A 25,055-nucleotide genomic window follows, 5' to 3' on the forward strand; every position below is an offset into this window, starting at 1 on the left:
AGGAGCTGACGTCATGGTACAGGCATGACTCGTTGTGCACATAAGTCGATCCTATTAATAATGGGCAAAGTAGCAAGTACAGGAAAAGGAAAGAAGACATACGAGCTGAGATTTCATGCAGTTTGCTGGCAGTTAGCAGTTTATGTGAGCCTCCATCCGGAGCAGATGCACAGTGACCATTGCAAAATAAGCATTACCAAAATATTTCACTGCTAAAGAAACACAAGACATTATTAGCACAGTACACTACTGAGCAAGAGTTGTACTTTCACACACACTCCGATGTAGAATTCGCAAGCTCTTAGTCCAATCTTTCCAGGGCCTTGAGGAAGACCATCTCCTGGGCTGAAAATATTTCGGGTAACAGGGCTTTTGAGGTGATCTTTAAAGTTCAGCTAAGTGAGTTTAATCTCAGTCTTTGGTGACAAAGAGTTGATGAATGAAGTTTCCCTAATGAGCAACACTCTCCTTGCGCCCACATTCAACATTCTTTGGGGAATGATTTGACATGGGCAAAGCTCCTGAAAATCTAGCAGATGGAACAACACAAGTCCTCAGATCTGGATTTTTAAGTCTAACCGGATAAAATGGAAAAAAAACCCAACAAAACAAAACAATTAGGGTCAACTTGGAATCACTTTCTCTATCAAAGAGAAGCGACCAATAGTCCGGGCAGAGATAACTGGGATTTACTGTTACATATCTTGCTTTTTAAGCCTTACTCCTCATCATTGATTTATATTATCTAATTGCATATTATGGATCTGTGGAAATGCCTAATTTTTTGCGGGGGACAAAGGTGGCTGTGTGTGTATTTGAGGAAATAAGTACAGAGTAGATAAGTCTACTCTAAATAAATTACAACCTCTATAAATGCACATGAATCAAGAGGAGAGCTGACATTTTTTTTTTGAGAATAAACAATGCATAGGATAATGCTCCTTGGAGTCTACAAGCTACTCCCTGCAAAGGCCCACCATGAACAATCAGAATCGGGGAAAATTACTTTTAAAATTAGTTTTTAAGCAGGGATTATGGTGTGGCCTTCATATTTGACAATATAGTTTCTTAATAATTAGAACCATACAGCTGACTGCATGCATTGTATGTCAGAATAGTGTTTGTCAGAGGAAGAGCACTGACCTATAGGGAAGCAGTGGTCATCCTGACATCAGATACAATAATGATGTTTTGTGTAATTTTATCAACTTAACCCTTTGTAACTGACCTGGTCTAATATCATGGAAAGTGAAAATACAAATCTGTGATAGGTTCAGAAAGCATGTTAAAAAAAAAATGATAAAAAAGGACAAGAGCTGTTTCACAGGTTTTTAAATACACTAAAAGAAAGAGTAAAACTAATAAAAATACCTCTTGTATCTTCAAGAATAAATAAAGGGAGGCAACTCATATCATAAATAACACTGACTGTTAATTACTATTGATGAGAAAGTGTTTAAAATAGCAAGTTGATTGGAATTGCGTTTGAAAGTACAATTTCCGTGCAAAGGACAGATAGAAGAAGCAACTGTGAAGCTTAGGCTAACCATGAACAATACTGAAATGAAAAATCTATCGACCGGCAAGTACACCATGTTAATGAGAACTACTACGATTATGTTTGAGTGAGGTAAAACTGTAATGTGTCTGACCACTGACTTCCAGTATGTTAATACAATAAACGTTTGGTCTTACCAAGACATTGTTATCAAAGCAGACATCAGGCCCTTTTCGGTATCTGGGTTGCTTAACCATATCACAAGGATCTGGACCATCAGCTGAAGACACTTGTTAAGGAATATGAAGTTTCTTTTTCTTTCCACACAATTAAAAAAAAAAGAGACACCTAGACCATTAGTCTAGTCCAACACAACTAGTTCAAGTGCTTGGGGATTTAAGGGAGTAAACTTCCAGAAATTTTCTTTCGTCAATTTTTACTCTGTATAGGATGCCCTTGGGCAAGTACTGAACAGGTAATTGTAAAATATAAGTAGATGAAATGAAAAAATGCCACACAGTACATATAAAACAGCCCAAGGGAGAAATGGGTGTCTACGATGTAGCAAGACAGAAATATAAGCTAATTGCTAACAGTGGACCTCAAACAGGTGGGACTAATTTTCTTTTTCCCCCAGAAACAACATGGGTAAATGCTACAGAGAACAGGCACGCTGTAGAATCTGCTGTCTACAATGCTTTACTAGTCATTTAGCATATTTATAACCAGAAGCAGTTTTGCTGTTACTGCCACCGCAGCTGGTGCCCAGGACAGAACTGCCATTCTTTTTTAAGGTTGAATAATATTCCACTGTAGGTATACATCACATTGAACTCCATTTTTAACCACCGAGTGTTGACAGCTTTGCAGCCTACACCAGCCCCGGCTAGCAAAAGCAAAAACCCAGCACCACTCCCTAACCACCAGAGAACCCCAAACCAGTTCCCCCTCCGGGCTCTTTCAAGCCATTTCCAGATCTACTTGGAAACTTGCACTGTCTCCTCCACAAAGCCTCATTATAGGAGCAGGAAACCTTTCATATTCTACTGGTACCCGGGTAGCATCATCGGTCTACACATTCAAACCAAATTTTGTGTGAGGAGTTCATTCTGCCCGTGTGGGGTAATCATGGCACTCCGAGTGTTTTTCTCTTGGAGCATACACAACGTGACGAGGTTAAAAATATGTAACTGGAAGATGGCAGTTGCTTCCAAGCATCTCTGACGCCAAAGGATACAAGTCTGCTCTGCCTGTGTGAGCAGTCGTGTGTCACAGGGACAAGTCCCTTTGCTCTCAACCATAATGAATATTAAGTTGGTGTTCATAAGCTTTTCTACATGAAAGATTCTGTAAAATATTTTTAAAAATCACAGAAAATGAACATTTTCTTTTGGGGAGAAAAAAAAACAAATTACATATTTAAATGAAAGCCAACATCTGACATCTTGAGACAAATTATCACCATTATAAATAGTAAAACAAAATGAGAATATTTTTAGCAGAGAAACATGACCATGTTTTTATTCATTACCTCTCTGGAATACTAGAAAATTGCAACAGATTTTTAAGCGTTAGACCTCAATGCAAAATAAGCACTATTAAGTCGCTGTAACTCATAGAATCAGTTTTATTTGACATGCCTAAGCAACTGTATTTATTACTGAAAAACTACCTTAATCTATAGATAAAAAAAAGTAGAAGCCGAAAATGTCTAAGTATCTGGCCCAAGCTAAGGACAGAGTTAATCTAGATCAGTGCTGTTCAACAAACGTGGACATGGAAATGTTTTCTGCTTTGTCCAGTATGGTTAACAAGAGCCACCTGGGCTACTGAGCACCTGAAATGTGACTAGTGGGACTGAGACACAAAGTTTCATATTAGCTGTAATTAATAATAGCCTCTCAGGCTTGGTAACCACTAAACTGGACAACACAGATATAGACCGAATAAGGGCTTTCAATTCCATGCAGGGTTTTCTTCCCCCATGTCATAAGCTGCTTCTGCCGCCTTTAATGACAGATTACCATTTTTATCTTGGTTGCTAAAGAGTCATTTCTTTATGATTACACATCTTCCAAAAAAATGGAATTTTCTTTTTCTCCACTGAACTTGGGGCACAAGGATAAAGTGAATCAAAAACGACCATGACTGAATTTAGTATCGATTACAAAGCTGTACAATTTAACTTAGCAATCTGTGCTTTAGAAATTATTACCAGATACCTATTAGCCAAAGGATTCTGAAATTTCGAGATAACCATACAGCAACAATTCTGTTTGCTAAACTTGATAGTCTGATATGTTAAGTTCTATACAAGACGGTATGATTTTTTTCTGAGTTGATGCCTGACTCTTCCCTTCCTATCCTCAACCTCCTCCTAGGACAGAGAGATTTGCTAAAGTAACTCACAAAGTCATACGGACCGTGTCTGTTTTAAAAATTCATGCTAGTTTCAGTTAACCGCTGCTGGAAAATCTCTCTCTGTTACAAGTGTCTGAATCCCCTAGCAACTCTCCCAGCCCTTTCACATGCTCAGATGACCTCACCTCCTACTTCCTCTTCTCTAGGTTAACCCTGCTTCTAGAATACAAACCTGCCCTCAGTCACTAAAACAAAGTGTCCCCAATCCGTGCCTCTCTGCTCCGTTCTCAGGGATCCTGTGACATGGATGATCACTCTCTCTCAAAACTTTGAAAAGTCCCACCTTGCCTTTTTCTTCTAGCCCTCACAACCAAATTAAATTCTCAATCTCTTCCAAAAATTGCTCAAGATGGTTTATGCCTACTGATGACTAACATTAACCTTGATTTTTAGGAAGCGATATTTTCTCCTAGTTCTTCATCCCAATTTAAAAATGCATTCAATTGTAAATTTCAGTGAAGAGTATAAGTAAAACACGTCCCTCCCCAGATTATCTTTCTGTAAAACTATTTAGTAAATAAATGTAAATGGAAGTCATATATTCGGCTTAGGATGGCACAGAATTACTATAGTTCTTACTACAGTTCATATAATTCTATGACTTCAGAAAAATTGTTAGAGGGGTCCTTTTAGACAAAAATACAGTAAAATACAATAAAATTTTCCAGGTTCTGCCTTAAAGTAGGTGCAATTGTCTTGATCCTACTATGATAGTTGACAGAATTACAACTTACCCACTCAGGATGAATTCTTGAAAACATAAATTTTAAAAACCTACAGCGAAACTAAAGATCAGTTTCCAACTGCAAATAGTCCTGTCTCTCTCAGACTTGAACAAGTTACTTTTTGTAATGATTATAAAAGTGAATCTAGTTTCTCAGTGAACTAGGACTGTTCCTAAAAGGAAGAGAGCTTTACCTGGAGCAGTTCCCACAGTCTAATACACCACTGAATGATTTGCTGTCATTATCGAAAAAATACTGGGTTTGTTCGGTAATGCAACTCTGCTTTGACAGAGAAGCTGTGAAGTCCTCTTCTTCCATCTCAACTGTGGGGAAAAACAAACACACACACACACACACAGATCACCAGGAGCAGACACTATGGTCAGTGCCCAGAGCCTTCATTTCTCAGGGGAGTAAAGCAAATGTATAAGGGCAGGCACCCTGGGTTGCTTATTTATCGGTGGGTAAGGTAGTGGCAGCCCCTAACAGATGCCTAATAAATAGCATGAGAATAAATTCAATAAATAGGAGGCTACAAACTTGAGGCCAATAGGACAAAAAAAAAAAAAAAAATTGCTAACACATGAGGAAAGTTTTGACAGAAAGATTCCAAACTACCAATGGATGGGCTCTTTCATAGACACAAACACACATATTTTCTCACTCAGTTTGGTGAACTCAGCATATCCCAAAACAAAATTTTAATTATTATGACAATAGCTAAGTATTCACATACCTGCCTCAAGAAGCCGTGGAAAGGTCAAACTCAGGAGAAACTGCTGTAGAATAGACCTAAGTTGTAAATATGAATAATGAGTGCTCAAAATCTAAATAGTTCCTTCATAAACTACACAATAAAAACCTGAATAATTCTGCCTGTACACATTTCTTTTTCCTCTATTGAGACAAAATTGAGGAGCATTTTTATATAAGTATTTCTTAAATTTTACAAAACAGTGTAATTTTGTTTCTGTATGAGAAGTCATGAAGTCAGAAATATTCAGGACCACGTGAGAGATACTTAGGGGTGAGGAGGCCTAATAAGACAAGCCACGGTGGAGGAGTGGTAAATCTGAGTGTCAATCTCTCATAGCATAGATTTGACATTCAGGAGTGCTTCCTTAGTTTAGTTTTAAAACTCTGTGCTGGAGCAAAAGCAAAGATCAAAGAAAAACAACTTCAGGCCAGGGGTCTGTGAACTCTTTCCTTGACGATATAGAATGGATTTGTAAATACATACCATGACATTCATGACCTAAAATAAACCCATGATATCTAGGGAGTACAGCACATTTCAGTTTTATAGTAAATGACAATTGAGCCAATATTATAGAGTAGTATAGACATTATAGAATCATCTGGAATTGAATTTAGTTAAAAAAAAGTAGGGGAGAGGGTGTTGAGAAGGAGGTAGATTCTGGCCAGAAAATAAGATAAAGCCAATCATGTACTTCAAGATTACTATGAGATTTAGAAAGCCCGAGTCAACTAATATATAAATAAATACCAGTGTCACAATAGAAAGCACCATTTTGGGGTTTTTTTTTTCCCCCAGAAAAAATAGGATTTTTAATCTAAAATCTTTGTACCATTTTATGAAAGTAGTATATGAAAACAATCACCTAATCTTAGCTGAGAAAGCCTCACCATCAAAAGATTGTGAAAGATTAATCTACATGGAATCAGGCTGGGACGATATGGTAGGGAAAGGATACAAAAGATGGGGGAAAAAGGGAGGAGGTAAAGGAGGGGTGAGGGAGAGAAAGGATCGCAGACAGAAAAGGAGGTTTAGTTACTTGACCAGAGCCAAACACATTTGATCTTACAGACTTTCCACAGTGCCTCAGTTTAAATGTCTTATTTTCATAGGTGCTAGAGTATAAGTGAGGTGTTGAAGGAGGTAGGAAGGGCGAATGGGTAAAAAGGAAGAATTAGATCCATTTCAGCAACATGATGCCTCTTAACCTCTGCCTGAATGGGAAAGAGGTGAAGAGAGAAGTCATGATGTCTTGCATTTGATCCACGAAGACATCTAATTTGGACATTGAAGGCAACCGGTAGAAACTTTTTATAGGTGAATATACCTACAATTTAAAGAATTGAGTGTAAAGAGGAAAACACAAGAGAATTTCAATGGATCTGTAAAGAGGCTGGAGTTGGCAGGAGGAAACACTCTTTTCATATGAAAAGCTGAGTAACTGTAGCAGCTTTAAAATGGACCATGTCAAGATGATCAGATTGTGATTTTGGAAAAGAAAAAAAGGAGTTCCCCTTATAAGGATTCACATGTCACAAAATCGGCATTGCCATCAAATCCGTTACCATTTTACACCCCCTTTCTCATTACCAGTACAAATCGTGACTTACCAAGCAGCGGCAGTGGCCCACCAGCCAACGTGTAATATGTCTGCTATTGATGGCTAGAAAATAGAATTCAAGAGTCGTTATGTAAGTGGACGCTGAGTGTGCGCTGGAGAGGAACTGGGGTGGGAAGGTTACTGACCACGTACGCCGAGCGATGCCCTGCTCCTTGCTTGGGTGCAGCGCCGGGTTCACACACCGACTGATAATCGTAAGACTTGTTAAAAGCGTAAACCGATATGTTAACCAGGTGTCTCATCAAACTTGGATCGATCTCTCCAAAAAATCTTCCAATCTAGTACAGAAGGAAAAAATAATAAAGTTTCAAACTGACGCCATGTGTTAACACCCCAACCGTTGCCATGAAGAGCAAGCAGTGAGACAAACTGTCACCTAAAACTCCTCTGGAGCTGACAAACCAGAGCCGGGAAGCTGTACGCAATATTCCAAAAGAAGGGAAGTGAGATGAGGAGTTCTCACGGCTCAGGGGCTCTGTGTGATGTTTGCGGAAAGAATGGACACGGCTGACTGCCCCACGAATTCCTTGTGGGGAAGAGGAAAGTAGCATAACTGAGAGAAATGGGTGGGATTGGAAACAGAAGAGGACCCTAAAGGGGCAAACGCGAGGCTCATCCACGCCAGCCCATAAACATAGCCAGTTAAGAAAGGCTCATTGTTGGGGCGCCTGGGTGGCTCAGTCGTTAAGCGTCTGCCTTCGGCTCAGGTCATGATCTCAGGGTCCTGGGATCGAGTCCCTTATCAGGCTCCCCGGGGAGCCTGCTTCTCCCTCCCCCTCTGCTTGTCCGCGTGGTCTCTCTCAAATAAATAAAATTTTCAAAATAAATAAATAAGAAAATGCTCATTGTTGAGAGAGCTTTTCTTTTTAAAGAGAAGCCAGAAAGGTAGATTCAGAAATGAAGTAAGCTGGCAACTAATTCTAGTTTGCTTAAAATCCTGTGTGAACCAATTAGCTTATATGCTGCCAACATGTAAATTTGGGAACAGAAACTATATCAGTTCAAAGCAGTCATATATTGAATTGGATATTAATATTCAATGTGAACAAGAATAAAAAATTCCTATCATGTTAAAATTCTCAACTATATGTTGTAATGGTAACTGTTAGTACTAGAAAGGAAACTCCACTAAGAAATATTAGCAAATTGTATTTAGAATGTTTCATTAGTAGTTTAGCATTTTAAAATTTATTTTATGTCAGTACTCTAATAACGCATTTATTTCTATAATGGTTTGAAGGACTTTTGTAATATTGATCAGCGACATACACTTTGAAAACTATACTTTGTCCCACTCAAGTACCTACCTGGTTCGTATAATCATCATGATTTGCCATCAAAAGAAATCCACCATCGTCTAGAATCACACAATCCATTACCTAATGAAATAAAAAACACATTTTGAGGATGGATATCATTACTCCATCGTAGGTAGATGATGATAACAAAAACAGGAGAAAGCTTCAACTTAAACATAATCAGGAGATTTTGATGAAATAAATTAAGGACACATACAGATTCATATCAGACTCTCAGAGTTTCATATTCCCCAACCACACATTCAGTTAAAACTGTCAACTCACTATGAACAAATCCTGAGAACAAATCAGAAATAAACTTTTTGCCATTCCAAATGGCAATCTTGATGCCATTTGGTCATCTAAATGATCCAGGAAATTGGATAAACCAAAATATTTAATAAACACATACTTAATATTTTGATAAGACACATCTTTAAAAATGCATTGTGGGTCACCATGCTTCAGACTTTAAAAAAAAAAAAAAGAGGCAGCATGAGGATACTTAGGAGATTTAAAAGCAGAAAGCAAAACAAAAAATGCTCATCACAGAACTCAGTTCCCACCCAGTTTATATCATATTTAAATGCAGGAATCAGTTTAATAATTTTTATTGTATAAAATAACAAAAACATTGTTTTCAGAGTTGAGGACATATGCATTCCATTTTCCTAATGTGGAAGCAGCTTGCTAAAAACCTTGGCTCTGAAAACAGTCTTCATAGTCTATATTTACAAAGTCTATGTAAAATGGAGAAACTATAAAAAAATGGTTTGTAATTTTGCATGACTAGAAATGATAAGATCATATGAACCCACTCTTTGCCTTGGAAATATACACACACATATAAGAAGACTGGAAGAAAATAGTGGAATTCTTCCTTTTTATTCTTGGAATAATAGAGTGTCATTCTTAGAGAATGTTTAACTTTTGAAGACAGTTGACAAAGAAGTAGAAGTAACAGAAGACAATATAAAATCCAATCCATGTAAGTGGAATTTAATTAAAAAAAACATAATTCCAAAATTTAGCTCAAAAAATTTTCTCATCGCTATAAATATAGTGTGACCAAATACAGGTAAATTACAAAAGAAAAAGGAAGACTGCCCTTATAACCAGTAAAGGCCACATGGATTAAAACTGCCCATTCAGGGGCACCTGGGTGGCTCAGTTGGTTTTGTGTCTGACTCCTGATTTTGGCTCAGGTCATGAGGCTGAATACAACTGAGATTATAGAGAAGAGAGTCTATACAGAAACAGGCTTTCTAAAAGACCTTAACATGCGAGTATTTTTAAAAATAAGGTTAGGAATTATAAGCATATAACTCAAATTCTTATCTATAGGTTAGTTCAAGATTCCACAAAATAATAATTTTAGCGTTTATTTAAAAATTCCTGCATTTTTAGCATTAAAGTCTTAGCAATAGTAACACAAAAAATTACAGTTAAAAATTTTAAAGAGTTTTCTTACATCACTGTTCCTTTTGCAGTCACAAACTGGACCAGCACACTGAAAGACAAAATAATACAATTATTGCCACACATTTTTACTTTAAAAGAATGATTAAATGATATACTATTACCAGGTTTAAAATCTTAGAATAATCTATCAAGTCTAAAAGTAAGATTAAATGACAGTCTACCCATCATAAAAAAGTAATAGTTTTATCTTTATAAAATATCAAATAGCTATCTAGTATTTCAAACTATAACACTGAAATATTTTTCTTATTAACTAATTAAAAAAAATCTTTCCAAAAATAGTAATTTATAGTTCTGCTTCAATTTAGTAGCACTGAAAATTTATTTTGTCAATGTTTCTTTACTTTTGCTTTTCTCATTTGCATTTGACATGGAGTATAGCATAAACAGTTTTTAAAAAATTATCTTACCGGATCCCTGATTGATGTTTTGGTGAAATTCTCTATCCAAGAATTTACATCAATTTTAATTCCGACAACTGAAAAATGATGTAAGGAAAAATTGACACATTTAAAAAGTATGGCTGTGATTCTTAGTATCTATTTTTCCTCTCACATTTGAATATTCCTGGCAGGCAAATTTAAGTTTATTGAGATTAAATTAATTTCAGCTATACACTGAAAAGTTGATTTAAATTAATTTAAAAAGTTGCAATTTTAGTTAGGAGCCATATAATATTCGCTATATGGTAATTTAGCATTAAATTCGGGTTGAATCTCATGTTTATTACAGAGATCTATTTCTTGGAATTTTCATTAAGAAGTAATGCTAATGGCTCTTAAACTATTAAATAATTTTATTCATATATGCAACACAGTTTATTCGTTGGCCACAAGCTGGCCAATTAGCTAAAATACATAGTAAGCTAGAAAAAAAAAAACAGTGGTAGTGTCAGAAATAGCCTTTTCATAGGAGGTCACTCAAGTCGCTTGTTTTCAGAGGCTTCCCTAGCCCTGCCGATGCATGCACCAGGTGCTTAAGAAATGTATGTCCAGGATAGATAAGTGGGTGGGAGGGGGCAGTGAATGAGTCACTGGGAGAATGAGTGAATGAGTGAGTGAGTGAGTGAGCCACTGAATGAATGAGTTAGTAATGGAGTTAATAGTTGAACCAGTGAGGGGTAAAACTGCCTTCAGGAGCAGGAAGGCAATCCACCTTTTCAATCTGGCCTGAGGTATGCTTTCTTAAACATCCAAATAGTGAATCATACAATGAAAAAAAATTTCTACTTTATTGCACCCACTTATTCCAGCCTACTTCCAATTCCCATTGATGCTCAGTTTTATGATTTGTTTTGTATTCTGGCCTGTTTTAGCAAGAAAAGTCATTTTTCTATTTTATTGTAATTTTATTTAAAAAAAAAAGATTCTTACCTAATTCATTTTATCAGGCACATAGTATAGATATGCCATAACTTATTTATCTTTTCCCCCAGTGATGAAAACTTAACTCTTCCTGTTTAACTTATTACAGATATTCACATCCTTGGCTGAATATCCTTTTGTGTACTTGAAAGTATCTTGTAGGACAGACTTAGGAAGTGGAAATGTTGGATCAATCCGGCATTTAGAACTTTGACTCCATAAGTTTGTGTCAGCATTGTATAAATATACACACTTTGAAAATCCCTCACCTCTATACAGTATCAACTTTATTATTCCCCAATCTCAGAGGTAACTATTTGTATTTTCTATTTTTAAAAATTTGCATGTCTGTCTTTATTTTGCTTTAGGCTTTCTGATGACCTTCCTGGTAAGTATTGTGAAATTTTACTATAAATATTAGGTCACATTTAATTTTGGTTATGTGTATGTATACAATATACATCCTTACCTGCAGGTTTAAGAAGTTTTCCTTGGATATATATTTCTACAGCTTTGCTTACCATAATGCCTGATTCATAAGCACCAGGTCCGCTTTCTAAAAAAAGAAAAACAACAGAAAAGGAAAACAGGCCTGTCTAGACACATCAAATAGTGAATTTCTCTTAATAGGTGAATAGTGTTTTGCTGAAGTATTCTAGAATAGAGGTAACAAGGAGGTGTGTAGTCCTCTCTTGCCTCTTTTTTCTCTAACTACCAGGCTCACTGGAGTGTCCATGAATTATTTTGAATGAACTGACTTGGGGGTGTGAATTATTCAGCTGGGCTTCATCTACCTTCACAACAAAATGGATGCATGCCAAATCTCTGCTTCATGACATTTGCTAAAATACTGGGGAGGCCGCTGAAGTGAAGTGGAAAGATTGTTCTTAGAACCCAAAATGGCCTTTGCATTTGAGAAGACCGAAGTTCCTGGACAAAACTCCAAAATTCTCTGAACTTCAGTTTCCCCTCTTGTGAACATGAGGATGAATAACACCTCCCCCGAGAGAGGCTTGGGGATTAAATTTGGAAGGTTTTGGGACAGAACCCAAGAAAATATTTTAAAATGTGGGCTATTGATAATTTTCATAAATAATACATTGAACTAAAACTGATTACCTGATGAATTACATTTTTTGAAGTCACTAAACATTTATCACCTATTTGCAGTTTGTGAAACAAAAGATTATCTACATGTGTTTCTATGTATTACACATGCCTGTAGATATGCTATCTCTTCATTACTGGCTGACTGTTTCCTGTGTAGGCATTTTACCTCCTCAACTAAATGAATGCTTTTGTCTTTCCAATGTCATGCATAGAGTATATACTGAATAAGGATTGTTCTGAGCAATTAACTTAAAATGCATGGTTTTGGCAGGGGGGGAGCGGGTAGGAACAATAATTCATTAAAAAAAAAAAAGGAAATTGAGAATGCTGAATTCCAAGTAATACTTACTGTTAAAGTAGGGAGCAGTGAAAACATAGTTATCATTATCGAGACTCCTTTTATAGAAGCTGTCCTCATATGTTTCTGGGTTTTCTTGCCAGTTTTCTCCAGCCCTAAGGAGGAAATGGCTCATCATTTTTATTCTCTAATCTGCCTGATAACCTACTTTGCCATGAATATTGTGAAATTTTACAGAAATGCCTACATCTCAGGTATGTCTAAGAAAGTCAGTGGTAATTGATGGTGTAAATGATACTCGTTAATAAGCAATATATCACCGCAGAATGATACTGAGAGTCAGAAAAAGCTCTTAGTTTTACTCTGCAGGTAATTATGTACAAGTCAGTTAATAGGTCAGTTAATAGTAATAAGCCTTCCCAGGCCGCTTTACAGACTGTTCTGGAGATAAGAGATAAGATCCATTGAAGAACAGTGAAAACAATGATGCGCTATGAACGTATTGCCAATAGACTATGACCATTATGTTCATTTAGGTTAGCTTGTGTCTAGAGACAAAAAATCTTTTAAATTTTGCAAAAAACATCCAAAATATCCAAAAGTATAGCATTTTATATTAGCTATAATCATATAGCATTTTTAAAGAAATAGGGGATTTTTTACTATTGTAAACAGGTCAGTGACTCCATTTTAATCTAAGAATCAGTTTCTCCACATAATGGCTTCCTTATCCAGTAATGTACACATCCTCAGAGTCGTCCTTTGTAATGTACTGATTTCTACAGACCTTATTTGAACTTACTCTTTGGGATAAACTCTGGTAATCCCTCCATCAGTCACAACAAACCGTGCTTTCACTCCCTTGCTAAAACAGAAGACAGAAGAAGGAAATTTTTTATTCCACTTACTCTCAGTAAGATAATAATTTAGGTGTTGACATAATAATAAATGAGCAATAATAAATAATAAATGAAATAAAATGAGTTCCTAAAATAAAGGAAGACAAAGTAAATATATCAATATATGTAAACTATGTTTTACTAGTGAAAATATCTGGGAAATAAAGGGAGGATTCTCTACGAAGACACTTCAGAGTAAGGAAGAATATAGCTGCATTTGGAATTAGCAGAGATGACAGAGGCAGCAGGTAGATCGTACATGTAGAGCCAAGAGTGAAAGTTAAGGGAAAGCTTGTGAAGAATGTGACAGTATTTGGTGTCATAAAAACAAAAGGCACAAGGTAAGAAGCAACAGGAAGTAAAGTTTCAAGGACCAGCTTCTTCGGACTGGTCAGCTCGTCAGTGATTTTGGAATCCATGCCAGAGAGCTTCACCTTTATCCTGAAACTGGAAGTGATGCACCTGGAGAGTAAGACTGGCAGGGGTGAGTTCTATGGAGAACAGACGAGGGGCTCTGGGGAGAGGAATCAGAAGCCCTAAAGGCAGAAAGAGCAGTTGCTATCATTTCTTAGAAATGGGAAATTAGGAACGTGGGTGTGAAGAAGACAGGGCAACATTGTTAGGAGAAATATTTAGCATTTGGTGACTGACTGGAAATGGAGTAGGGACTGTAAATGAGAACCATAATTGGATTTCTCAATTTATTGACTGGGTGTATGGTGGTGTTATTAAAAGGTCAATCAAGCATTCACTGGAAGCCCCATTCTATTACAAACACTGAAACACAAACACACCTATTTAATGTGGTTTGTTCACACTGCAGTGTATAAGCGGAGAAAGCTAAGTAAGTGTGAATGCAAGTTCTCAACAATTGCAAGATGTTTTTCTCAGGAAATTGTTATTAAAGATAAATGATCAACTCTAAATTTATGAGGCCTATTTTCCAAATATTTCTCGGGGAAAAGCTAAACTGAAATGCAGAATATATATATATATATATACATATATATATATATATATTATTAATAAGAACAAATACTCACATGTTTTTCTGCTTACTCCAGTAATTTTGGACAAGTTCATTTGTAAAGCCTGCATCCAGCAAGACTCTATTAATCAAATCCGTGTTACCTAACCCAGAAAAAGGATAGCCTCAATTACACCCACATAGTTTCTCCATTAAGATAATAATGAAACAAATACATTCTCTATTTGTACAAGCAACTTAGAGTGGATAATATTTCTGTGAATTACAAAATATATCCAATACTAATTTTCTGCATGTTTTTTTAATATTGTTCATCTTACCTCCTATTTTTCAGGCTATGGCCAGAATTAATAGAAAAGCCAATTCTAAATGAAAATTATTTTGTAAACTTTAAACAATGAGGAAATAGCCTTCCTCTCTCCCTTTTTTTAAAAAATAGGTTAGTATGGTGATTCTAAATGATAATTTAATGGACAATTTTATATATAAATATAAAAGTACTTAATATGTATAGTTTTCTGTTTGTATGTTTTGGCCAAGGAACTGAATAATTTAACACAGACCAGCACTCTCCCAAGAAGGCTTTTGGAATCTGGGGGTAATGGTGAAAGACCACAGGCTTCAGGTTGTCATTTCTGGAATAACCAAAGAACATCTTAGCCCAAGTTCCTAGGTAATGGAGGGGCAGATGGCCATGACAAAGGGTCAATTAATAAACATTCTTGGAAAAACGTCACCTTTTCATCTCTCTTGGCTCCTCTGTTCCAAGCCCATGAAACTTTGAATAACCTCCAAGTATACTCTGAAACTTCACATTTTTGATAAAATTTCATTTTACTCAGGTAAGGAATATGGAGTCTTAAATATCTTATTACTACAAGAGGTGGGGAGTAGACTAGAAAACATTTTAGTTGATATTCAATATATCTTTCACCCAATTTTAAAGGATCAGCTTAATCCATATTTTAGACTTCATTTTAGGAACTATTTTTATTATAGCAGAAAATGAATCACTGTGAAAAACAGTCCATTTGAAAAGTGAAAGATATAATTTACTTGCCACAAATCCTTTTAGGTCAAAGAAATGAGACCATTATTCTAATTCATAATATAAATCAATGTTGCAAGTAATTTCATAATTGCATTACTTTAATTACGTTGTAATTTTAAAATATGCCCCCTGCCGCAAGCAATAAGTCAACAGGTTATCAGTATTGAGCTTTACCGTTTTACGCACATATAATCTCATTTTTATATTCCAAAACAATGGGGGATATGAAGAAGACAACTTATAGCAGAAACATTTAGGTAGGCTAATAAATTAACTTGAACAGTGAGAACTGTAATTTTACTGATGGATTAAATACTTCCATAAAGGCAAAATTAGAATAGCCTGAACCCCTTGAAAAGAAACTAGATTTCAATCACTGATACTTTTAGTTCTACACATTATTTGATAGCATGAGCTAAAATATGATTGAGGAAACTATAAATTTTACAGCTATTTTTTTAAAGATTTTATTTATTAGCGTGTGAACAAGCTGGGGGGAGGAGCAGAGGGAAAGGGGAAGCAGACTCCCCGCTGGGCAGGGAGCTGGCCACTACTCGCCACTCAGGGCTCTGGGGCTTGATTTACCCATGACTGATTTTCAGAGTAGCTAATTCTAATGCTAGTAGCTGCAGTGAGCGGTGCTAGGAAGTTCATTCTTCTTATGAGATAAATTTAAAATTGAGAGATGGCTTCAATTCACTTTTTATAACTGAGGATGTGCTTTAACTCTTCCTGATGGAAAGGAAAATGGTTTTAAAAAAGAAAAGCACAGGGGCACCTGGGTGGCTCAGTGGGTTAAGCATCTGACTTCGCCTCAGGTCATGATCCTGGGGTCCTGGGATGGAGCCTGCTTCTCCCTCTGCCCCTCCCCCCTGCTCGTGTTTTCTCTCTCTCAAATAAATCTTAAAAAAATAATAAAAGCACAGGAGAAGAAAGAGTGAGGAAGCAGGGAGGAGGAGGAAAGGACATAAAAGTCAGTTACCGTTACTTTTTTTTTTTCAAGTTATATTTACTAAGATAAATTGATAAAAATATGTTGTATGTTTTCCTCTATATAGCAAGAACAATGCAATGAAAAACCTTCAAAATATTGAACACTATATCTGAAACTAATGATGTACTTTAAGTTGGCTAATTGAATTTAAATAAAAGAGGCTACAGAGTGTGTGTGTGTGTGTGTGTGTGTGTGTGTGTGTGTGTGTGTGTATAATCAAAATTAAGTTTCTTAAATTTGAAAAGAGCCAAGGTAAGGATACTCTATTTACATTTAAACATTTGCAGGTATCTATTACCTGGCTTTGAAAATGTGATTTTCCTTCATAAGGAAATAAAAATTCTTTAATATGTAAAAGGCCAAATTGTTATATTTTACCATTAAAAATTTACAACATAAATCAAGAAGCCTGCACACCAACACACTAATCAACCGAGTTGACCATGTTGGATACAGTAATGGTGACACTAAACAATTATTACAAATCGATCTATACTTACAGGATGGGTTGTTTGGCGTTTTTCTATCAATAAACTCATTGAAATTTAAAAGAAATTCAGTGTTGTTATCTGATATTTTAAGGTCATTGCAGTAATCTCTGAAAAAAAACATTTAAGACATTAGCTATGAAAATCACAACTTTAAAAAAAGCACACAGCCATCAGAGGAAGTGAAAACACTTTCTTTTACTACCTCTATGACTTTGCAGGCTGTTTAATTTCTTATTTCCATTTCCTCCTCTCTATAATGAAACAACACTTTGACAATAAGGAGTGAGTAGTGTGGATAATATCTATTAAGAACCTACCCTCTGGGCAACAGGTGCTCAATAAATGTTAGCTTTTGTTCTTAATGCACTATTTTCATTTTATGTTGGAGTTTCCATGTAGAAATTAACAGAGAAAATTTAAAATACTCACTACATACCAAGAATAAACCCATTCTATGGTAACATTTTTATGAGCAATTACTGTTTTAAAAAAATAACCTAGTGAAAAAAAGTGGCACTGATTTACCTATTTGCAAATCTCTTTAATACCTGGCTTAAGTATGCCTCTACATTCAATCAACTGCAAGATTCTATTTGGGCACATGAAAAAAATGTGTTCTCCTAAAGATATGCAGCTGGAAAAGACAATTTTTCTATACGCTTCTCCAGTGTTGTAGCTATTCTTCTTCCTTTTTTTAATAACATACCAAAACTTGATTACTAGTAATTTCTTGGTAGTTATAATACGGAATTTGAAACAAGGAACTTTTTGTACTGTTACACTAAAATTCAATGCATTATCTTACACTAAATCAATCTGATTTGTAACATCATGAATTGGTTATTTGGAAAATTTGCAGATCTGCCAAATGATGACACATTTCATTATAAGATTGAAAAATCATAATCATTAATATCATCACACTAGTCTCACCAGATAACTACTGGGAAACACTAAATACAAATTCGCCCCCAATTCTTATTTTGTGTGAAAGCACAGATTTTGTCATGAGCAAAAAACCCTGTTGTTTTCTTCAAAGTAGAAGCCTTACTTGATTTTTGAGAAAATGTTTATCAAATACCTAAGTCATTCTGTCAAAGAAAATTCTATTTCCTGAAAAAAGCACAAAGGGCACCTATTTCAGCTCTAAATTCAATCCCACAAGTGCTTTTCTTTGAGACAGCCGAGTTACTCTGGTATGCAGCAGAACTCCCATCTTCTCACTGAATATTAAAAGACATGTACTTGAGGGTAAAGCTTCAATGAAACTAGTAATTTTTACTGCTCGCATCAAGGATATTTTAAAGTGAGACTGGCTTTTCCCCTGGCAAGAAAGATTACAATAGCTACCAGGAGCCTTTAGTGTTACTGCCTGGATTCCTGCTAAGGTATCAGCTCCTCACAGCTTTTCTACTGTCCCTGCCAAGGTCGACATGAAGAAAATAAAAACATTTACTGCTGTTTTAGGAAAACAGCTTTGACCTGGTCAGTTCTCTGAAAGGGCCTCTGGAACCCATGGGTTTTGAGACCCCGACTTTGAGAACTGCTAACCTAAGTGTTTTGGAAATTGAGAATAAACAGAAAACAATATAAATGTAAGGTTGTCATTATACTAACTAGGTTAATGCAACAGATGGGATAATCAAATATTGAAGACAGATGTGCAATTGTGTAGTGAACATTTTCAGATGCAAGGCCATCACCTAAAAAGAAAGCCTCAGAGAGTAAAGAGAAGGAGAATGTCAGAACTTCAAAAACAAACCAACAACAACAACAACAAAACCCACAAAACTTCTCAGTTTGTAGAAAAATTTAGTTTTGAGGGTTTAGAAAGGTCGCATGATTTTTACTCATTCATTACTGACAGAGTTAAAATGGACTTCTTCCCACAATTAGCATTTAACTACAGGCTATCACATACTGTTCCTTTCTCCTTCTAACTCATCTTTGAAATGTCTTTTTCATTTCGGAGAAATAGCAAAATTACTCCATTTCTTAGACCTTTCATCCCTTTGCATACCTTTTAAAGGTAGAAACAATGCTCTATACATTTATATTTTACTCAGAAGTACTGTATATTCTTCTGAGATCTTGAAATAGCAAGGAAATTTCCTAATCTGTGAAATGGGATACTACTAGTAATTTACTACAGAGTTCTCTTGAGCAATAAAAATAATCATTCATGTAAAAGATTTAACACATGTTAGTTGAATTCATTGGCTTGTCCCACAAGTTGTAACATTTCCCTTCTCTAGTATTTACTCCTTCCCTAAACACATGGGCAAATTCTACTCTTCCAGTCAGACCACAAAAATGGTTCATATGTTAATCCTTGCTGAACTGAATAGTCATTGCTTACAAACTGGGAACTGGAATTCAGATTTACATTTATCCTCTCTGAGTACTGGGACTTCTACCCTATTTTTCCACACTGTCTAACAGTAAAGCTCAGAAAGCCAGTTTGCTATTCAATAATTGGGAGAGACGAATGAAGTTGCCTAGAAAAAAACACAGATCTGAGATGGAAGGAGAGTCTTATCAATATATCACATCTAATTTCAATCTCTTCTTAGACTGTTAATGAATCAACATGTTAACATTCTGTGGGATCTTGTTCTGCCTCTAATATTCTTTCTAGCTGAAACTGGTTTTAGCAGTTTTAAGATGCTCAGTTACTTTTATTGGAAAAAGTGGTAAGATTGTAGGTATTTTTAATAATGGGTTTTAAAATATTCTTTACCTATTTATAGATTCTACAGACACCATATGTATTTATTCAGCACCTACTGTGTGCCAGGCAATGGATGGGATGTTGGGTATTGAATGGTGAGTCAAACAGGTTGAGATGTCGCTTTACTGGGGAAAGTAAATGACATAAAATGGACCGGTGCTCTAGTCAGGGAAATACAGTATTCTATGAAGCCGTCAGCAAGGATGTCTAATGCAGTGAAAATGGGAAGGAAATTCCTAGATCAAGGAGCTTTGAAGTTGGGGTTTGGGACAGAGTGGCCTGTGTCTGAGTACAGTCCAAAATAGAAGAGAAAATTAGTGGATCGAAAGAGTTAAGGGCGGGGGGGAGCCCAGCACACATAGGAACCAAGAGAAGTTTAATGTGTTTGGAATTTAGAGCAGAGGTTGGCAAACTTTTTGTTCCAGGGCCAGATAATAAATGATTCAGATTCTATGGGCTATAAGGTCTATGCCACAACTCATCAACTCTGCCTTTGTAGTGAAAGCAGCCACAGACAATACATCGCCAAACGAGTACGGCTGTGTTCTAATAAAGCTCTGTGTGAAAAAGGCAGGCTGCAGGCTATAATTTGCTGGCCCTGGATTTAAAGTATAAGGACCACACTGTAAACTGGGACCCAGTAAGGGCAGCTGAAAGCTATGATATAAGGCACAGAGTGTCACAAGACACTACTGAGCTATTGGTTCATACTTAGCAGAGGAGAAACATAATTTTGTTCACATTCTAGAAACTCTCTCCAGTTCTAGAAATTGAGACAAGACTGGGAAGTAAAGGGGGATTTGGGGAGGTAGGGACATCAAGTAAGAGGCAGCTGTAGTAGCTTAGGTCTGAGAAAGCACTGACCTGGATGAGAACAAAGGCAGCAGAGTTTGGCCAATATACTTGATACTCATAAAGTCTGTTTGGCAAGACTTGGTGATTGTGTAAAAGTTAGATTTAAAGGGAAGGGAGCAAAGACAAATGCTTAGGAGACACTGAGTTGAATCACACTGAAGAGATATTCCTGTTAGTTTTCCATAAACATGAATGTCTCCCACTGAAATATGTAGGTAGACAAAGTCTGGAAATATATTGCTTGATCCTATATTGTAATGTAATGTCAATAAATGACATGCCTCTTTTGTCTCTAGACATTATGGCCATCTTGTGGATTTGGAAGGCATCGCCTCAAACTATCGACAGTGAATAGATGGGTGGTGTGTCTGTAGACACAGAGTAACAAGAGGCCCTAAGCTACACCCTCATGTAAGCCAACTGCAGAAGAAAAGAAAATCATGAAAGAGATTGAATGTGCAACCAAAGGAGGGAGGAAGAAAACCCAAACAGTGTGTCACCAAGGAAGAGGAGGCAAAGAATACTCCAGGAGAGTGGGATCAGCAGTATCAAACAATGAAGGAAATTCAAGCAGGAGAAGCTGCTGAGGGGCAAGGTCACTCCTGAAGCCAAGAATATGCTTTGTTAGCAGAGTTTGGTCAAAAAGATACATCTATTCCCTAGTTTCAAGAACTACCAAAAATTCAGACATCTTTGTGCTGAAAAAAAATTGGTCTGAGTTACTCTTTAATTTTGTGAGCTGTCTTTGGGTTCTTACAGTAATTTCTTTAAGAAGTATAAAATGTGAGAAATTAATAATACACCATTCTGAATCTTTTCAAGAGTTTAGCCTAGATTACTAGAATTATATTAATTTGATATTATTATATGTGTCTGTGACAGAGTGTAAATTAAGAACCAAGAAACGAAGAAAAACAAAGCTGGAGGCATCACAATTCTGAACTTCAAGTTACATTACAAAGCTGTAGTAATCAAAACAGTATGGTACTGGCAAAAAGAAAAACCAGACACATAGATCAACAGAACAGAAAACCCAGAAATGAACCCATGATTATATGGTCAATTAATCTTTGACAGAGCAGGAAAGAATATCCAATGGGAAAAAAATGGTCTCTTCAACAAATGGGAGTTGGGAAAACTGAATAGCAACGTGCAAAAGAATGAAACTGGACCACTTTCTTACACTAGACCCAACAATAAATTCAAAATGGATGTAAGACCTAAATGTGAGACTTGAAACCATGTCTCCTGAGGCAAGGGAAACAAAATAAAAAATAAACTATCGGGACTTCATCAAAATAAAGAGCTTCTGCACAATGAAGGAAAGAAGCACTCAACAAAACTAATAGGCAACCTATGGAATGGGAAATGATATTTGCAAATGACCTATCCAATACAGGGTTAGTATCCGAAATATATAAAGACTTATAAAACTCAACACCCCAAAATGAATAATCCAATTAAAAAATGGGCAGAAGACACGAGTAGACAGTTTTTCCAAAGAAGACATACAGATGGCCAAAAGACACATGGATAAATGCTCAAAATCAATTATCAGAGAAATGTTAATCAAAACTACAATGAGACATCACCTCATACCTGACAGAATGGTCAAAATCAAAAACACGAGAAAGAACAAATGTTGGCAAGGATGTGGAGAAAGGGGAACCCTCTTGCACTGTTGGTGGGAATGCAAACTGGTGCAGCCACTCTGGAAAACAGTATGGGGGTTCTTGAAAAACTTAAAAATATAGCTACCTTACAATACAGCGATCTCACTACTGGGTGTTTACCCAAAGAATACAAAAATACTAATTCAAAGAGACACATGCACCCTGATGTTTATAGCAGCATTATCCGTAACAGCCCAATTATGAAAACAGCCCAAGCATCCACTGACTGATGAATGGATAAAGATGTGGCATATACACACACGATAGAATATTACTCAGCCATAAAAAAGAATGAAATCTTGCCCTTTGCAACAACATGGATGGAGCTAGGGGGTAGTAGGATGCTAAGCAAAATAAGTCTGTTAGAGAAAGACAAATACTATGTAATTTCACTCGTATGTGGAATTTAAGAAACAAACAAAGGGGGGAAGAAAAAAGTGAGAGAGGCAAATCAAGAAACAGAGTCTTAACTACAGACAACAAAATGATGGTTACCAGAGGGGAGGTGGGTGTGGGGATGGGTGACATAGGTGATGGGCACCAGGCCTTGTACGGAAGTGGTGAAACACTATACTGTACACCTGAACCTAATATTACACGGTATACTAGCTGGAATTTAAATAAAAACTTATAAAAAAAAAAAAAACTAAGAAAAAATAAAAATAAAGAACACTCTTGATTACTGAGTATCAAATAATTACACAAAAATAGAGGTAGGGAGCAAGAGATATATTAGGGTTAGGAAGGGGGATTATATGAGAAATAAAATTGGGGAAGAGAAAAAATATTAATCTTAAAAATTATATGAGAAAATGTCACTATATTAAGATGCTTTCCCAGAACACTGTTAGAACATTAAAAATAAATAAATTATGATGTTCAGACATTCTAGCCTTATGTCTACACATACACATATATCTGTAGATATCTCAGTATATCCCCCTGTATGTGTATATATACACACACATACATATAGACTATGTTTGCGTCTGTGTACTCACAAATGCACATACCCAATTCTTCACTAGTGATGGATACCACTGTTATTTCCAATAAGAGCAAGGTCTACATCTGTCTTATTCACTATTATCTGCCTGGAGTCAGAACATCGCTTGGCCTAGGGTAGTTGCTTACTGAGTGAATGAATGAATAGAATATGGTTTCAGCTTTAAAGTTACTGCTCCCTTTGGTTCCATAATTTGGCATGGGATTAACTCAGAGAACTGTTGACTGAAGGCTTACCTTTCCGTAAAAGCTATAAAAAAAATAAATAAATAAAACAAAACCAACCTTGGTGCTATGAATGTGTAGCCAGATTCTTCAAAATTATCCGGCTTCAGTGTTTCAGAATCTGCAAAGATAATGTTACAGGATTAGATAAGCCATCCAGAGGACGCATCCTGGGTTTCTATGATGATATGAAGGCATTAGAATGATAACCTAGTAAGAAAAAAATCAAAAGAGTACTTATATCCTATAAGGTCCTTAATAGTGCATAACAGAATTATAAAATCCATTTTAATTTCATAACAAAAATTAGACCAGTTCTATCAGAATAATGCTGTCTTAGAAGTTTCCCATTTACTAACCCTACCATAACCAAGGTATCTTTTGTATCAATGTTGCATCAGAGTGATTTCATTTAAAACTTCAACATAAAATTTTTATCAATATTATGGTAAAGAAAATGATTTTAATAAACTCATCAATGCCTTTAGTTAATTAGTAACATTCTTCATATTAGGTGTGAATTAATAGGTGGAAGGATAAAAGCACATGAGTATTTAAGCCTCAGAAAAAACCTAAATGTGAAATACACTGCATATGAAAACACAAGCATATTCTTTCCCCCATTTTTGCTGCTAAGGTTTGAGTGATCATGGAGGAAAATCTAGCAGATGAGAAGCACAGAGGATAATATCCAATAGGAATGGAAATATCAGTGGAAATGTCAAGTGCACTAAACAGAAAGAAATTGAGCAACAAGAAAATACTTGCCCTTCATTTTGCCCTTTTTGGCTGTGAAAATCCATCAGAAAGAGAAAGCAGGGAAACAAAAAAAAGAGGGTAAAGCAAAGGGGGTCACAAACAATATTTTATTCAATGACTTTCTTGAATAAAAATATTGTGCATAGATCAAAGGTATATTTATGTACAGCTGTAGTCTGGAAAAAAAAAAAAGACATCTTTTTGAAGACTGGAAGGTATGTCCTGTCCGTTACTACTAGAAAACCCTCACTGTACTGTGGTGATTTCAAGGGTCTATTTTGCAAAGTGTTTAACGCAGGTGCAATGGTGACAATGTTAGCCTATATTCAGAAGCATTTACCAACCATCAAAGACCAACTAGCCATCCCCTCATTTATCAAGTGAAGAACTAGCTCATGCACAGTTGCTGGTTGTTAAAAAGACCATCATATCTATTAAGTGAAAGCATAAATATAAAAGCCTAAATTTAGCACAACGAGAACAAGGATTGCAGGGAGAAAAAAGAACTGACGGGAATGAAAGAAATTATAGTTTACCTAAAGTCAGATGTAAGAGGTAAATACACACACATGCGTGTTTTTTTTTTCCTACTTTATCATAACAAAAAATTTAGGTTCTTAGTAATAGCTGATGTATTACAAAGGATATGATGGTCATTTTACTTTACTAAATCTAGTCACCCAAAACAAAGATCACTAATGACTTAAAATACACACTAATGTTAATAATTACTCCACATTCCAAATGATGCTTTTAAAAAAAAGAATCCATTTGAGTTACTGAAGACGTTAATAATTTGGATTATGAGAA

The 25,055-nt window shown here is 36.0% G+C and overlaps 1 protein-coding gene across 6 annotated transcripts in view; it reads right to left on the minus strand.

Moving 5' to 3' along the window:
- Window positions 1-25,055, minus strand: part of CACNA2D1 (calcium voltage-gated channel auxiliary subunit alpha2delta 1) — a 482,730-nt gene that overhangs the window by 17,696 nt on the left and 439,979 nt on the right. For 3 of the 6 annotated variants that reach the window (XM_073898721.1, XM_025873251.2, XM_025873250.2), the window contains 16 exons: window positions 24,255-24,275; window positions 23,547-23,607; window positions 17,007-17,104; window positions 14,517-14,604; window positions 13,377-13,439; window positions 12,626-12,729; window positions 11,636-11,722; window positions 10,213-10,280; window positions 9,792-9,830; window positions 8,330-8,401; window positions 7,148-7,300; window positions 7,012-7,064; window positions 5,381-5,436; window positions 4,838-4,967; window positions 2,736-2,845; window positions 1,696-1,778 (listed from right to left, as the gene is read on the minus strand). In XM_073898721.1, the coding sequence (XP_073754822.1) occupies window positions 1,696-1,778; window positions 2,736-2,845; window positions 4,838-4,967; window positions 5,381-5,436; window positions 7,012-7,064; window positions 7,148-7,300; window positions 8,330-8,401; window positions 9,792-9,830; window positions 10,213-10,280; window positions 11,636-11,722; window positions 12,626-12,729; window positions 13,377-13,439; window positions 14,517-14,604; window positions 17,007-17,104; window positions 23,547-23,607; window positions 24,255-24,275 (1,286 nt within the window). The remainder of the gene's footprint in view (window positions 1-1,695; window positions 1,779-2,735; window positions 2,846-4,837; window positions 4,968-5,380; window positions 5,437-7,011; window positions 7,065-7,147; window positions 7,301-8,329; window positions 8,402-9,791; window positions 9,831-10,212; window positions 10,281-11,635; window positions 11,723-12,625; window positions 12,730-13,376; window positions 13,440-14,516; window positions 14,605-17,006; window positions 17,105-23,546; window positions 23,608-24,254; window positions 24,276-25,055) is intronic. The other 3 variants (XM_073898722.1, XM_025873249.2, XM_025873248.2) reach the window with 1 other exon arrangement.

Source organism: Callorhinus ursinus, unplaced genomic scaffold (genome assembly GCF_003265705.2).
Source record: "Callorhinus ursinus isolate GAN/ISIS: 27379988/994484 unplaced genomic scaffold, GSC_fseal_2.0 scaffold12, whole genome shotgun sequence".
Lineage (NCBI taxonomy): Eukaryota > Metazoa > Chordata > Mammalia > Carnivora > Otariidae > Callorhinus > Callorhinus ursinus.